The sequence below is a fragment of the Dermacentor albipictus genome, chromosome 1 (assembly GCF_038994185.2).
Source record: "Dermacentor albipictus isolate Rhodes 1998 colony chromosome 1, USDA_Dalb.pri_finalv2, whole genome shotgun sequence".
Lineage (NCBI taxonomy): Eukaryota > Metazoa > Arthropoda > Arachnida > Ixodida > Ixodidae > Dermacentor > Dermacentor albipictus.
In genome coordinates, this window is record NC_091821.1 from 282,702,637 (window position 1) to 282,718,464 (window position 15,828).

Sequence of the window (15,828 nt, forward strand, 5' to 3'; positions counted from 1 at the left end):
GTATGGGAGAACGCACAAAAGGAATTTCGCTTGCGGAGGCTAGACGGGGCAAGTGGAGAGAGTGTCTCGCTTAGCAATGGAGCTCGCCTCTTGAAATCTTGGCTTCACGGCACTGAAATATTTCTATCTCTGCTATTAATGAGCACATATGAAAAAAAATTGTGCGGCAGAACACTGCCTTGATGACATATAACTTCCAGTGTGAACAAAAATTTGCTATGGGGCTTGGAGAGGGGCCCTTTAACCCTTTCGCTGTCACGGACGCACCGGTACGTCTTTGCGCTTGCCCCCCACAGTGTCACTGACGTACTGGTACGTTCTCTATCGTGCGTTCAAAGTTTCGTACCTGAGCGCAAAGCTGCTGCTCCTGGACTGGCCACGTCCTTTGTTGAATCTTTCTACAAGTTCGTATTTTCGCCCTGCACTGTGTTGGTATATGTATTGAAGAATACGGTGCGACTGCCACTCTTTCCTCTCTCTTTGCTGAGTGGTGCGGTCGCTCCATGTTCGCTGGATCATGCGTTGCGCGCATGTGGTTTGGGTTGAAAGGTTGATCTGCCATCTCCGCTGGTTTGAAGGTTTTTATTTTTTCTTCTGTTGGTGTGTCTGCTACGGTGCATCAAGTTCAGGGGCACATGCCGTTGCCTCTCCGAAAAGAGACCGACACATGACTCGATTGCTGCTTTCGCTCTCTCGCCGCACCTTCGCTTCCAGCTTGCAGCAGTAAACGTAAAGTCCCTCAAACTTTGTTTTAGCCTTTTCCCATCTCCCTCTGTCTTCTTGATCACACAACATCCCATTTCTCTCTGTTGTGCGGGCGAGTGAAAGCGCATTCTCCCTGCGCGCGGTTGCTTTCGGATGGCTGAGCGCGCGGGACCTTCATCTGCTCATTGGAGCGGTGGCTCTTCCGATTCAGAATACGAGCCGAGCTCGGACAGCATTTCATCCGAGGAAGAGGTGAGTTCCGCATCATCAAATTCGGATGTTGAAACGGCGGGACCATCATCTGCTAAGCGTACGTGGCAAATGGAAACATTGTGAAAGAAAGAAGATTTCTCACCAACGTTGTTTCCTTTCAACGCGTCGCGTTCAGGACCGTCCGCAAGCGCAACTCTTCAACCAGATGCGCAAGAAGGTGACTATTTCAAGCTGCTTTTTGATGAGCCAATCGTTTCACATATCCTGAGTGAAATGAATCCGTTCGCGCGAGTGATGACAAGCGCCCAAGGAGTTGCGTGCACGTCGCGGCTGAGAGCTTGGGTGAAGACAGATGTAGCAGAAATGCACTGTTTCCTTGCGGTCGTTCTGCTGATGGGCCTGATAAGAAAGAATGCCTTGCAAGACTACTGGAGTACAAACTCCATGTTGCACACACCATTTTTTGCAACCATTTTTTCGTTGAACCGCTTCCTGCTCCTTCTGCGGCTTCGCCATCTGAACGACTTCACAGATATCACAGATTGGCTGAGAACAGTGCGGCCATTTATGGAAGCAATTCAGAGCATGCTGAGTAGCCTACGAATTCCGCACCAAGACCTGTGCATAGACGAGTCTATGATGCCATGGAAAGGGCAGCTGTCATTTCGGCAATACATTCCTTCGAAGAGGCACCGCTTTGGTGTCAAGTTATTTGTTCTTTGCGATGTCAAAACTGGCTACATTCTGAAATTTGTTGTGTACACTGGAGCGACGACAAACATGACAATGGTCAAGGATTTGGGATTTTCTGGCTCCATCGTTATAGAGCTTCTTGAAGACTACCTCGGAAAAGGACATTCGCTAGTTGTAGATAATTGGTACAGTAGTCGAGCACTATTCAACTGCCTTCAAGATAAAAAGCCAACACATGTGGAACTGTTCAGACCATCAGGAAGGGGCTTCCAAATTTTTCAAAAAAGATGAAAAAAAGGGAAGTGGAGTCATATCATACCAAGACGCTTCTTGCACTCAAATGGCATAAGAGAGAAGTACATGTCCCAACATCGAAGCATGATGCACGTCTGGGAGACACAGGGAAGGTGGATAGGGTAACAGGCGAGAACAAGCGAAAGCCCGCATGCGTTCTCGAATACAATATGAAGATAAGGTTAGTGGACAAGATGGGCATGATGATGAGTTTTGCTGAAAACATTAGGAAGAGCCTCAAGTGGTACAAAAGGGTTTTTTTGTTTTGCATATTATGTACATGTGCCTTCTAAATGCATTCATCTTGCGGCGTGAAAATGGTGGACGCAAAACATTCGGCGAATTTCGCTTGAATGTCGTGTACCAACTGATACAAGAGTTCCACACTGCTAGGAGGAGAGGTGGAAAACGAAGCGGTGATGACCAGACAAGGCTCATGGCACGACACTTTCCCCAGATGGTTCCTCCGAGCGAAGCCAAAGGGAGTCGCACCCAACGGAGGTGTCACATGTGTGCGAACACTGTTCGAGGGCAAAAGAAAAGGAAAGACACCCGTGTGATGTGCGCTGAGTGCGACAAAGGCTTGTGCCTAGACGCATGCTTCAAGATCTGCCACACTCAAGAAGTATTGAGCAGTGTCTTTTTTTTTCATGTTACCCTCATTTATCTCATTTATAGTCAGGCTGATGGTGATGTTGATGATGTTTACTAACAACAGCTGCAGAACACTGAAATGTGCATATTCCATTGACTAAGTTATTTGTATACCAATAATAACCAAAATGAATTTGTATGTTCATTCCCTGTTATGCTCGTTCCCTGAAACCAAACCGACACTGGGGGTGCATCACGGCCAGAGAGGTCCGACAGCGATAGGGTTAAGGAAGGTTTTTCATGCGAGCATGACTTTGGTATATCGACGTTTGACTCTAAGATAAAGTAGAAAAAGTAGACAGTTTTGAAAAAGCAGTAGATTTCGCTACACTTAAATAAGTTTGCACCCTTCAGGCTTATCTTGTCCCGCAACAATAGTCATCATCTATCTTTCCCGCATTTCCTTTCTTTAATACCGTGCGGCCGGTATTTCCAGGCAATGAACGGCAGGGGCGTTATCAGCGTGACATAGCATTTTTGCCAGGAAAGTAGCGATTGCGCAGTTTTCAAGGAAGGACACGCAAGCAAGGCAGATGACAATTATTGTTGTGAGAAGATAAGCCCCCAAAGGGTGCAAATTGTTTTAAGAGTTTATCATTTTTTGTAAGACCCCAAAAATCCATAGATTCCGAAGCTTTATCACTGCAGGGAGAAGAAATGGGGCCTGGCATTGCAAGCAATATATGCATGACAAAGCAGATGTTGCACATGCCTTGCAGAGGACTATGTTCTCTCACAGTGAAAATGGAGATTTGTTTGGGTGTAATGAATGTCAGTGAAAAACAGTCACTACACATTGTAGAATTAAAACATGTTTTGAAGAACCTGTGTTAACATAATTTTTTAGAGAAGATGTGTATTACCCAGGGCCATTACGTTTCGCTTTATAAGTGGTCTCGTGGTTTTCTTTTTTTCATAGTGGTCTTCTGAGCCACAGACCTGTCAAATAAATCTTGCAGCTTCTGCTTGCTGGCCTCCCCTTTGGCAAGTTCTTGATACCTCTTCCTGAAATTGGCCATGTGCAGTGCCACCATTCATGGCAGCTCGCATTTTAACTTTAAGCCGGTCTACCAGATGTTGCCGACTCTGGCAGAATCCTTTCCGTTATTGTTTAAGAAGCCAAATGATTGCCGCTGCTGAGGTGCAGTACTGTTGGATGTGTATGGGTAAGATTATGGCATAGACATTTTCCGAATACACCCGCACTGTCAGCATGCACAGGTGAGCAGGGATTGAAATTGGGCTAGCTGGCCATCTTATTGCACTCATACAAGCATAAGCACACATGAACAAGGACATGCACTTTGCCAATTAAGTCCTAGCCCAATAAGATTGTATCATTGTGTTATACTTCCTTTTGTGGTGTTTAAAAGTACAGTGCAGCTGAAATGATTGCTTCTTTTGGTGACAAGTGTTCCAGTGTGGGACATTGTGGCCAGCTGATCTTGACAGCTAGAGTTGAAAATAGCTTTGCCTGCATCAACTCTACAGGATTTGTTTCGATGGGCTGCCAAGATGAAGTAAACATGGCCCAATGGGGAATGGGTTGTGCAGAAGCTGAGCAAGGAGCTGCGCGAGGTGAAGAGTCGTGCGCAGGCCCAGCGGGAGGAGCGGGAGGCCCTGTCGCAGGAGCAGTCATCAGCGCTCAAGGAGAAGACCCGCCTGGAGCTGACCATAAAGGACCTGCGCGATGAAGTTGAGGGGGACGACTCATCACGCAAGCGTGCTGAGCGGGAGCTGGCCCGCCTACAGGAGACAGTGGCCCAGAAGATGGCCCTGCTGGACGGCATTCGTCCCCAGTACGAGGCACAGAAAAAGCGTGAGGAGGAATGCACTCGCGAGTGAGTGAAGCACTATTTCTTGCATGGCTGCAGTAGCAACGCACTTTGCAGTTATACCATATGAACACCTTTAAATGTCGCACCCTTTTTTCTTGAAAAAATATTTAAAAAAAAACAAAGGGAAAGAGGGTGCATTTGACCAATGAGGGAGGGCAAATGGTGGATTTCGAATAAAAATACAGTGCAATAGTATTATGTTACTGCAACCTCAGTATAATTTTTTTAGCATGCCTGTATTGGTAGGAAGGGGCTAAACAAAGTATTGTAGGTTTGCTCATCAACTTTTAATGTGATCTATTTGCATCAAATTGGAAAAATAGGGGAGTTGGTTGGTTGGCTGAAGATTATGGGCAGCACAACACTACAGGGACATTGAGGAAGAATTTAATTGGGACAAGTGCTGGGAGCCTCAACTAAACAGTTGGGTACGAGTTGTCTGCACAACTTACCGTATTTACTCGAATCTAATGTGCACCTTTTTTCCGATAAAACGGGTTCCAAAATTGCATGCGCGTTATAATAGAGTACGACCCTAAATCGGCCTTACCATATAGCCATCAACATTCGAAAAATGGCCGCCTCGTGCGCGCTTCTAGCCTAGCTGTCGTAGCTTCCTCCATGTGCATACCTTCATGTTGTACGTGTAACCAGGCGCTAGTGTAACCTAGTCAATCACCTGTCTTCTCGTTTTCTGCGTTTCTTCTATCAGCAAGGAAGCACCGACTGCGAGGACACATGGAGTCCACTATGATGCCACATTTAAAAGGAAAGTTACCATGTGCACGGAAACGGAGGGAAATCGGGCCGCATTACAGGCGTTCGGAGTTCCCGAAACTTCCGTGCGGGACTGGTGCAAACGGAAGGAGAATATTTTCGCCAGCAAAGGAACAAGGAAGGGCTTCAGTGGACCGAAGCCACGGAGCAAGAAACATTTAGGAGTGGAAACTCCGCTGTTTGCGGCGACCAGAAAAAGTCACAAGCCTGCGGAGCTGTTGTCGTGCTGGCGGCCTGGAAAGAAATTACTGCCATTGAGAGCGCGCCGGAACAACCGCCTGCCCGGGCGCTGCATTTTTTTTTTTCGCTGCGGCTTCTTTGATGCGCCGCATGGCGCCGCCACTGTATACGGCCCCGTCGGCGCATACAACAATTGGACTTTTTCTGGTCGCCCGCGCTCGCTCGCTTTGACGGGAGTTTCCCCTCCTGAATGTCTTACTCCGTGACCGAAGCAGGGCCGTTTTGCCGAAATAGAAGAGCTCCTCGCAGAATACGTGCAAGAGCAGCGAGCGGCAAAGCGGCCTGTGATGACCGATCTGTTCAAAGTACGGACGATGCAGTTAGCCCTACAGAAAGGGCTTATGCGGAGTGACTTCAGAGCTAGTAGGTGCTGGCTATCAAATTTTATGAAAAGAAAAGGCTTTTCTCTTAGAAGGCGGACAAGGAGATGGCAAAAATTTCCCGAAGAATATGAAAAGAAATTGCACAGTTTTCAGTGTACGTTTTGAAGTTGCGCCATCGAAACGGCTACCACTTCGGACAGATTTGAAAAGCCAATCAGACGCCACTCTACTTTGACATGCCTGCCACTACAACCGTTGAAAAGAAGGGGGTGAAACAAGTGTGCGTTTTTTCTTCAGGCCATGAAAAAACTGGAGTCACGGCAATGCTTTGTTGAACTGTAGATGGGCACAAGCTGCCCCCATATCTTATCTTCAGGCAGAAGACGCTCCCGAAAGAAATCGTGTTTTCAAGTGGCGTGATTGTGCGCGCAAACAAAAAAGGTTGGATGACCATGGACTTGGTCGCCGAGTGGATTGATAACGTTTGGCGGAGGAGACCCGGCCGCAGTTTGGGTCTGCGTGGGATGCTTGTGCTCGACGCGTTCAAGTGCACCTTTACTTGCATCAAGGACATCAAGGACAAGCTGGCTGCATGCAACACCAATCTTGTCGTGATACCCAGTGGCATGACATCGCAGCTCCAGCCGCTCGATGTTTGTTTGAACAAGCCAGTGAAAGATAGAATTCGGGCGCTCTACACTGAATGGCTTGTTGGTGGCTGCCACGAATTCACGTCCGCCAATGAAATGAAGCGTGCCTCGCTGCAGGACTTTGCTGGATGGGTGAAAGATGCATCACGTCTACGATGGTCAACAAGGCCTTTAAAAAGTTTGCGGTTTCGAATGCCATCGACGGCACCGAGGATGGAGGTGCCAAAAAACGTGCACTCACCAAGATTAAAATAAAAATAAAGAACAGACGTTTCGGACCCTGTACGGGTAACAATGAAGTTGTAAGCATGGGCACGCGGCTATTTACAGGTGAGGTGGCGCAGCGTTCGGGTGTATATCTCGGGAAGATTACCCTGTGTCCTGTTCATATTGTGTCTGGTTAATTGGATGTAACATGATTTCTAAAAGCAAACGAGCAGATAAGTGTTTCTCTTTTGTGATGATGGCTGCCAGTCAATGATGTGTCCGGTTAGTTCATGATGTTCAGCCAGGGTGTTCGCGGCTGTGTGGCCCTTGGCAACGTCGTTCATGTGTTGTTTCAAGCGCCGTTTAAAATTTCCGCTCTCGCCGATGTACGACACGTCACACTCCTTGCATGGCATCTTGTATATCACTCCCGGGTAGTCTGTGTGCTGCAAAGGGTCTTTTGCGCGAACCAGCAGTTGGCCAAGTTTTCAGGAAGGCATGTGGGCGATTTGCACACCACAGCCCTTAAAAATTTGTGCAAGGGCTTCGCTTGTTCCCTCACTAGCTGGCTACACGGGCGGGCCGGATTAAGCACGCGGTGCAGCGTTGGTGTATTCTGTGGTTCGTTGTTGACAGCGAATTTCAGCAAGCATGTCATTCGTTTGTCATTCATTCATTCGAGTTTCTATCGGAACGATGTCGACAGTTCGGCGCTCCACTTTTTCTGTGCTCCCCGCAATGCAACGCTTCTCTTGGCGTGAAACAGTGCGATTCCTCTTGCCGACCGGGAACTTCCTGCCAAATCCACGGCACGCGCTCGTGCCACTGCTCCCGCGTTCGTCGTCGTCTTCCACAGGTGGCTGGGTGGCTGTTCATCTTTCCAGCGTAGAATTTCACTTCACTTCTGTTGTCGTAATGGGGAGGCCGCGTTTACGGGGGTATGAGCCGTTGCTTAAGGGAGTATGAGCCACTCATCGTCTTACGTAACAGAAAGATTTAATTTTGAAGAAATTTAATTTCGAAGAATCAAGCGGCAAATCGCAGGCGAAGGCTGCTAACCATGCCGCCGAGCAAACTCGAGACATCGAACGCAGGCGACAACTGTGGACTGCAGGCAAACCGTCAGTGACGTCGTTTTCTCCGTCGCAGCCGATTGTGTGCGTAACCTCATAACTGAGAAATACTTTAATGAACCCTCGGGATTAACCCAGTGATAAACACAGGGGCCGTACGTTGCAGCTTCGCTGATTAAGCATCTTCACAGAATAAAACATCCGACTTCTTTTTCTTTTTTTTGGGGGGGGGGCTTGTGTGTGCAAAGACCGACCTCATCTTTCTTTTTGTAGTGCTTCTTTGGCGTGGTGAGAAGCTTCGGTGGGGATGAAGATCATCCTACAATCACGCACTTTGGCCAGATATTCAGGCTCGTAAGCCTAAACTACGCAAAACGTTAAGACGACAGGAAGAAACACACGACATTCAGAAACGCAGCTTGTGCGCTTCGCTGTATGCGTTTCTTCCTTTCGTACAGTTTACCCTTCTTTCAGTATTAAAGAACTGGCGTGATAAATCTTATTGCCGTAAGTGCATACCGCTTTCTCGTGGTATCACTATTTCGGACAAGGGAGAACGCTAACGAGCGTGAAACATGCACAAACTGCCCGTCCGCACGAGCTCAAGGCTGTGATGAGGCGTCTGCAGTGGAGCCCGATGGAACAGTGTTGCCATCTGGCGGCTGTCACAGAAGTGGCGACAGCTGCTGTAAGCGCGCGGGCGGGGAATTTTACACCTGAAACTAGTCTAGTAACGTTGGCCTATCTTGAAATAGATCTGTGATGGAGACAGAGTCTACCCATCTAGCTGCACTGGCTGTGTTCTTGTCGCTTTATTCGAGTTGAAGCGAGAGACCGCGCAAAGGTCAATTCGCTCGCTCGTCCTACAGCACTTCCTCACTCCAGCGTTTGACAAGTTTCCACGGTCACTGAGTTAGTTGAGTTCATGCTTCCATGTGTGCGCGTGACGCCATGCTTGTTAATTCAGTTAGTAAGCGAATGTTAAAAAGTTGATACAGCTGATAAAACTACTATCCTTACTTTTCATATAGCTGTCTACTAATTTGCTATCGCAATCGATGCTTCGCCTTTCGCACAAAACTGCGGCCTTTTCTATTTATCTAGCTTTAGTGTATTGGGAGTAACTATTTCTTTTTCCAAATGACAGAAAGTTGTATTTCTGTATGAAAAATTAAGTACGGCAAATGGGTGCACGTTAAAATCGAAGGCGCATTAGAGTCAAGTAAATATGGTATTATACTTACGTGGTTCTTATACCCCTGTCAAGTGGGGCAAGTTAAGTGCACTTTTGGGGAGTGCACCTCGGGACCTTCTGTCACACTTCTGTCAGGACTACGTTTAGACTATTTAAGGGAGGGTATCAAAATTAACTTTTTTGTTTCTTGACAGAAAGGGCTGAAATTTGGCACACACACACACCGCACATTGCAATAATGTGACAAATATAAAATTTCATTGGAATATCTTCATTAGTTGTTGCTTTAAAAGAATCTATAAGTTCCTTGCTTGTGGAAAGCCTGGCACAGTAACAAAACACGATAGGGAGCTGGGAATGCTTTGCATGTTTGCCCAAATGTCTAATCTACATCAAGACAGTGTTCGATTTTTTTTTTCAATGCGCTAATAATTTTTTGCCCAACATAACATGCACATGACTGTGCTTCACTGCATGGAGCCATGTAGTAATTGTGAAATAATTAAATAATGGAAAGATAAAGAAACATTTCAAGACTGTCTTTAAGTACAGCACAGCTTGTGGATCACAGTGAAACAAACTGGACCAAAATTGGTCCAGCCATTGTCGTGCTACGCTTTCCATGAGCGAGGTGATTGACAAAAAAAATGCAATTGCGAAAACTGGCGGCAAAGTTTTAAAAGCACTGCAAATTTATTAAAAAGCACCAGGGCTGTAATATTTTTAATCATAGCTGTCGGGCATCTTCTTACACCTTTGCCTCTGTTTGGTGGGCTTTGGATGCCTTCTTCAGGTGTTCTTTATCCTTTTCTTGAGCCGTCTGGAGTAGTGCATGACCACCATTTTCACTGCCAGACCGAGCCTGGTATCGCAGTGTACACCCACAGAACGCTGTTGGCATCTTGGGCACAGAGTTTTAGCGATCAAACAATTCATTGCGGAAACAGGCACAATAATGAACTCACAGTCACAAGGGGCCGAAATTTGTTCTTGGCCTTGCTGGTCCACCAAACTGAACTTCCGCTCAGTTGCGGACACTGCGCGAAGGGAGTTGCGAACGCTGCATGCCTGCGCTTCTGCAGTCACCGGTGACACAAAACGCGGCTCGAGGCGAGTCTGAATCGTGCGACGATTCGTCTGGTGAGCCTTGCATCACCATACAGTATGTAGCTCGTCGACGGTTGGTGCTCACTCGCAGGCTGCGTGTCCCTGTCGCACGATACATCGGAAACGTACACCTTCTCTGCCAGCGATGACCTTCGACCCGCGTCGCCTGCAACAATGCGATCTCGGTTGCTGACTCTCCCGGCGGTACGCACAGGTGCGAGAGCCTCCGTTGGCACGTCTTCTAGTGGCTTGGTTATCAGTGTCGATGTCACAGGGCAATTGTCGGCTTCGCTGCTGGAATCGCCTGGTGCAAGATAACGCGCCACGTTCCCCGTGTGTTCAGCCGGGTTCTCCGCTTCTCCCGCTGGCCGCCGTCTTTTTCTCGCCGTAGGAGGCTTGCGCTTCCGTTTTCCGAAGGCATGCATCATTTAAAAGTTCTTTTCGAACGAGCGACGATCCATCACTGACCTGGGAGCTTTCATAAATCCGAATTCTGTAAGTGTCAAACGAAGAAAGACGCCGGCGTGGTTTTAAAGCAGACAACTGCGGTCCGCTGTGGTTGCCAGCTTGCCCGCTGCTGCAGCAGCAACCAATGGCGAGATGCCTTTCAGTACGGCAACCAATCGGAGGCCCGCTTTCATCGCAGGGCCCGTGTGACCGCCTCTAGCAGACCTATGCTTTTTTTGTGTTTGTGTGTTTGTTACAAGATGGCGACGACCGAAGAATTCAGAAACGGAATGGCGAAACTTCGAGCTTTCGAACGATACCAAGATGGCGGCGTTTGGTGGCGGGAAAGACGAGTTAGGGCTCCGCGAACTGCGGTGATCTTACGCGATTTAAAGCTGTTTTCTTGCCCTACGCACTGATAAATTATTTTTTTTCGGGCACTTTTAGTGCGTTTTCAGTCAAACCATTTTGATATAATGTAGATTAGGCATTGCAGATACCGGAACGCGTCGCTGCCAAAAATCGTCCTCCCTTAAGGCAACAGGCTAACATTGTGTTTTTTGAAGATGTAAATTAAAATAATAATAACTTCTAAAATGGGATTGCTTTAGTTGTATTATAAAAAAAACAACAATCTTAATCTATATTTACTCGACAAAAAACAAATATTTATATTATAAGAGTGTTGCAAGTCAATGCTGGCCAAGACAAATGCCTAGCCAATCCAGAACAAGATGGTGGCATGCGACTAGGCGGCATTCTACCCTGCTAGAACAGAATATCAGCATGTTCTGTTCTGATTGTTGTTCTAAAGGTTTTTCAGCAGCTAAAATGAACTTCTGTGTCCTTTGTCTATGCATTACATTTTGTATCGTTGAAACTGCTGGCGGCGAGGCTACGCACTCGGCCAGCAAAGTGCGATCCGTGAACGCACTGTCGCAGGAGTGCACTCTTCTACAAGTGCACTCCGCTTGCGATGTTTACATTTGGAAAAGTGCGCTTAAAGCCGAGTGACACTCTCCCTAAGTGCACTTAATTTGCCCACTTGACAGGGGTATTACATGTGACTTCTTAGGTGAAGGCATTCATAAGTTTTCCACTTTTATTTGGCTAAATAAAAAATCATGCTTTTTTATAAGTTTGCGTAACCATTGTTAGTGTTTCAGCCACAATAATTTTTTACTGCTTTTTCTTGTAGCTATAGTTCAGGCTGTAAATAATGTTAGACAATGAAATCAAGTACAGTAATCCCTTGTTATAACGAAGTCAGTGGGGTGGCGAAAAAATTCATTGTAAGCGGAAATTCCATATAAGCGACCACTCGAGAAAAGCTAGCCCAGTCAAGCTTTAATTACGCCACAACTGCGAGGAAGTGAAAATACAATGTATTCAGTGAAGCAAAACTTCTTTCAGGTGCAAAGAAGGCAGTAAGCCTTGGCTGTTTGAAGTTCTTATCGGGTGCAAGCAACCCCTGCTCTGATTTCACCAAGCATTGCATGAGGCTGTGGTCGCCACCCATGCATTCAATCTTATTTCGCAGCAGGCGTAGGTACTCCCGCGTCTGCACCATACTTGGGTCTTTACGTGGCTCTTCGTCCTCATTGGGGCCACTGGTGGTGTCAATTAGTATCTCCGCATCGGTCGCTGGGGCGACCACGGAAGCAGTAATGTCAGCCAATGCGAATGTCTCAAAGTCGCCTTCTACTTCTTGGCCAGCAATTTTATGAATAGCCTCGTACAGATTGCTGCAAGTCTGGTCATCGTCAGGGTCGCTGACGACGGCGCGGGAAAAGCCGGCCTTTGAAGGTGGGAGTTCTTTCCATAAGGGGACAGGGTAGGTCCTATTCTTGCCATGCATTTTAGGCTATGTTCGTGACCCTTTTTCTCGTGATCTGCTGGGGTTAGAACATTAATCTTGGTGGCATTGTAATCAGCAATGTTAGGTAGTGTTACTGAACCAGGAATATTCTTTTTAAAATATTAGATTTCTTGTTTTCATTTTTTTACTGGACCCACCAAATTTTAGAGCCACAACCTGCAGTAAATAGCCTGTAAACAAAAATCCCCTACAAGAATATTTATAATCCTGGTTCAGTAGACTTTCTGTAATGCTTGCTCAATATCTGGAAAAAGTTATTGCCCTAGCGCTTGTAGTTTCTGAAAAAAAAAAAGGGTCAAATGCAGCAAAATTTGGTGTTTTGAGATAATTGGCTTTGAAGTGGAAGAAAGAGCTTTATTGCAATATAGGACTATAGAAACAAATTCTGGTGCATTTTTTCTATAGCCACCAGCCTGGTAGTTCCCTCCATCGTCAACAATTCTTTTCTGTGCTAGCAGCCTTGTTTTCCGGGCCTCCTTAGTTACCAGTCGTGTAGCCCTCTCTGCAAAGTACAGTCGCCGCCGGTCAACTTCGCGCAACCACTGGACTGTGAACCGTCCTGGAGAAACTCGGAATGACCTCAAAATGTTGGCTCGGGCAATGCTGCGGTCATTAAAAGTTAGCACAGCATCCATTGTCGCTATTTTCAGCGTCTTGAGGCCAAGAAAGACATTCTTGGGTGTGCGCTCCCATACAACATTGTTGAACACCTCATTCGCGTTCTGAGTTTTTCCATGGAGACATTTCTGGAGAAGCTCAGGCTTTGAGAGCTGCTGAAACACCGGCGTTCTGCTTCGAGCGTTCCACCAAGCGCGAAAGCTTCGATGCAGACGCTCACGTGGTGGCCGCGGCGCCCACTCCTGGATTGTGTTGCGGAGAATTGGCATCATTGGAGGTCGACTTATGCCGGTTTCCGTGGAAGAGACGTTTTTTAAAGCACATCTTTGGCTTCGTCATTGCATTACTGCTAAATAACCAGCACCAAAGTATAAATAAATTCGACTGTCCGCGAAAACACGCCAAAGCACGAGCAAAACGCCGCGCGTTGCGAGTAATCCAGCTGCGTCTTAGGATTCGTTTGGCTAAGTGAAATATGCTAGCTAGGTTTTCACTGTTGCCAGATGAGTGACAGCCATTCCGCTTACGTGAAAAAAAATAAGTGGTGAAAAAAATTTTTTTTTTTCAGTTTAGGAGAGGTAAAGAACTTGAGCATGTGTGAAGGGGGCGTGGCTGGATGCTGCTTAGGTTTCGAAAAGTGTTTATTTTGAGGTAAATATATCGCGTGCGCGCAAATGAAACACTGGGCCATGTTAAGGAAAGAATAGTGATTTTAAATTACACAAAAACGAAAAATCGATTTTTTTTCAAAAAATTTGCCTACCCTGTTCCCTTAGTTCAGCAAATGGATCGCACCAAGCAAATCAATGTTATACCTCTGCTGGCATCATAAGCTGTGAGCATGCGCTGCAAAAGAACCTTTCAGTACAGCTTCTGGGTGGTCTCATTGATGCCCTGACCCATCTGTTGCACTACTGTGGTTGTGATTCCAGGCAAAAATTCCACAGCGATCGCCTTGAGGTTGTTGATCTTCCCTTGGTTCGGACAATTGTCATTTATGAAAAGCACTTGCCGGTTCTTTGCTTTGAACTTTCTATCCAGGAAAGGCGCATATACAGTCAATGACCGATTTTTCGGACCCTCTAGGGAACATAAAAACGTCAGAAAATTCAGGCAGTCTGAAAAAATGAATGCATGCAAAAAAACTCACCTTTTTTCTTTTTTTCTCGGATCTAGAGGTAAAGGGCGAAGTACCAGGCTTCCGAAACCCTGCCAAAGCATTAGTGAAGTGGCTATAAGAAGAGGCGTTCAAAAACTCAGTATGCAGCCGACTGCCGGTTTATTATGTACATTTGCATCGTCGGGCAGCCGGTGTTATTCCTGCAGTGGCTTGAAGAACTTGTTGATTGTTGTTTGGACGGCATTCCGGTTGCATGCGATCATATTCGCCTCGATCTGAGCAAGGGTCAGGTCAGCACTGTACACCGATAAAAGAGTCAACAGTGCTCGCGTCAACTCGGCGCTTGTAGGTGGCGCAGGCATTGGCTCCTCATTTTCAACATCGGAGTCTTCTGAATCCCCCACAACCTGACGGACTATTTCCTCGTCAGTCAGTTCTGCGCAGAAGTCGAGCTCGTTGTCAGCGTCAACAAACTGTTCAAAAGTTATTTCCGTGGGTATGGAAACCCCAGCAGAGCGGAGCTCGTTGATCACGTTGTCCATGGGCGGGCACACATCAATCGTGTTGTTGCTTTCAGGCAAGTCTGGTTCCTGTGTGGCGAGTACGAAGCTCGCGTGGCGAAAACAGTTGTGAATCGTGTCTTGCCTCGCTGCCTTCCATGCGTCTGCAAGCATTCCAACAGCAGACCGAAGGTCAACCTTCTAGCCTTTGTCGTTTTCAGCACATAGCACCATGCGGTTTAGTACCTGTGAACGGTACAAAAGTTTCAGATTGCGGACGACGCCTTGGTCCATTGGTTGGAGGACTGCAGTCGTGTTGGGTGGCATGAATTCCAGTTGAACAGCCTTCAAATTCTTGATGTGACCATGAGCGGCGCAGTTGTCAATGAAGAGCATGACAAGTCTGTTCTGAAGCTCAAACTTCCTGTCCAACCTGCGGACGTAACTTTCGAACAACTGCTGAGTCACCCATGCCTTTCTGTTGGCTTCGTACAACGCTGGCAGCGTTGCCCCTTTAAAGCAGCTCGGGTTCTTTGACTTCCCGATTGTTAACAAAAGAAGCTTCTCGCTGCCAGACATGTTGCTGTCGACGAGAACAGTCAGCCGCTCTTTACTGTGCTTGCCACCACGGCATGGCTTACCAGCAAAAGCGAGCATTCTGTCCAGCAAAATCTTAAAAAACAAACCAGTTTCATCGCAGTTGAAAACGTTGTCAGCAGAGAACTGCTGCAACAAAGGCTGAAGTTTTCCGTTGCGGTACTGCTCAATAACTGCACTGTCGACGGCGCCGCTCTCACCGCAGATCATCTTGAACTTGAGGTCGTTCCGATGGTTAAAGTTCCTCAACCATCCATCACTAAATTTAAAATCCTCAATGTCCATTTGAACCACGAGAGTTTCTGCTTTTTCTGTCGAGATGCAGCCCAAGACCGGCAACTGCTTTGGTGTCATGAAATTAAGCCACCCGACGAGAGCTTTCTCAAGCTTTGCATGAACACCTTGGCTTGCATTCTTTTTTTGGGCACCAGATGGTTTTTCGGCCGCTTCCAAGATCTTGCCCTTGTTCGTGAGCAAATCCGAAACTGTTTGCTAAGAAATGCCGAACTCCTTGCTCACGTCAGCCTGCGAGCGGCTGCTCACGACTTGCTTAATAATGGCGTCTTTCTTCTCCATCGTTAACCGATGGTATTGCTTTCCGTGCTTCGATGCCATCGGCGAGGACGACGAAGACAGAGTGGGGGCCATCGAAGGCAAGCGAAATCCTCAAGTTGCGAACAGTGGAGTTCGCTGACGAA

General features: G+C 47.0%; 1 protein-coding gene across 5 annotated transcripts in view; it reads left to right on the plus strand.

Moving 5' to 3' along the window:
- SMC3 (structural maintenance of chromosomes 3) overlaps positions 1–15,828 on the plus strand; it is a 573,351-nt gene that overhangs the window by 134,272 nt on the left and 423,251 nt on the right. For all 5 annotated transcript variants that reach the window (XR_011511201.1, XM_070531360.1, XM_070531363.1 and 2 more), the window contains exon 10: positions 4,114–4,400. Coding sequence is in view for 4 of the 5 variants with exons in the window: in XM_070531360.1 (XP_070387461.1) it covers positions 4,114–4,400 (287 nt within the window). In the remaining variant the exon portion in view is untranslated. The remainder of the gene's footprint in view (positions 1–4,113; positions 4,401–15,828) is intronic.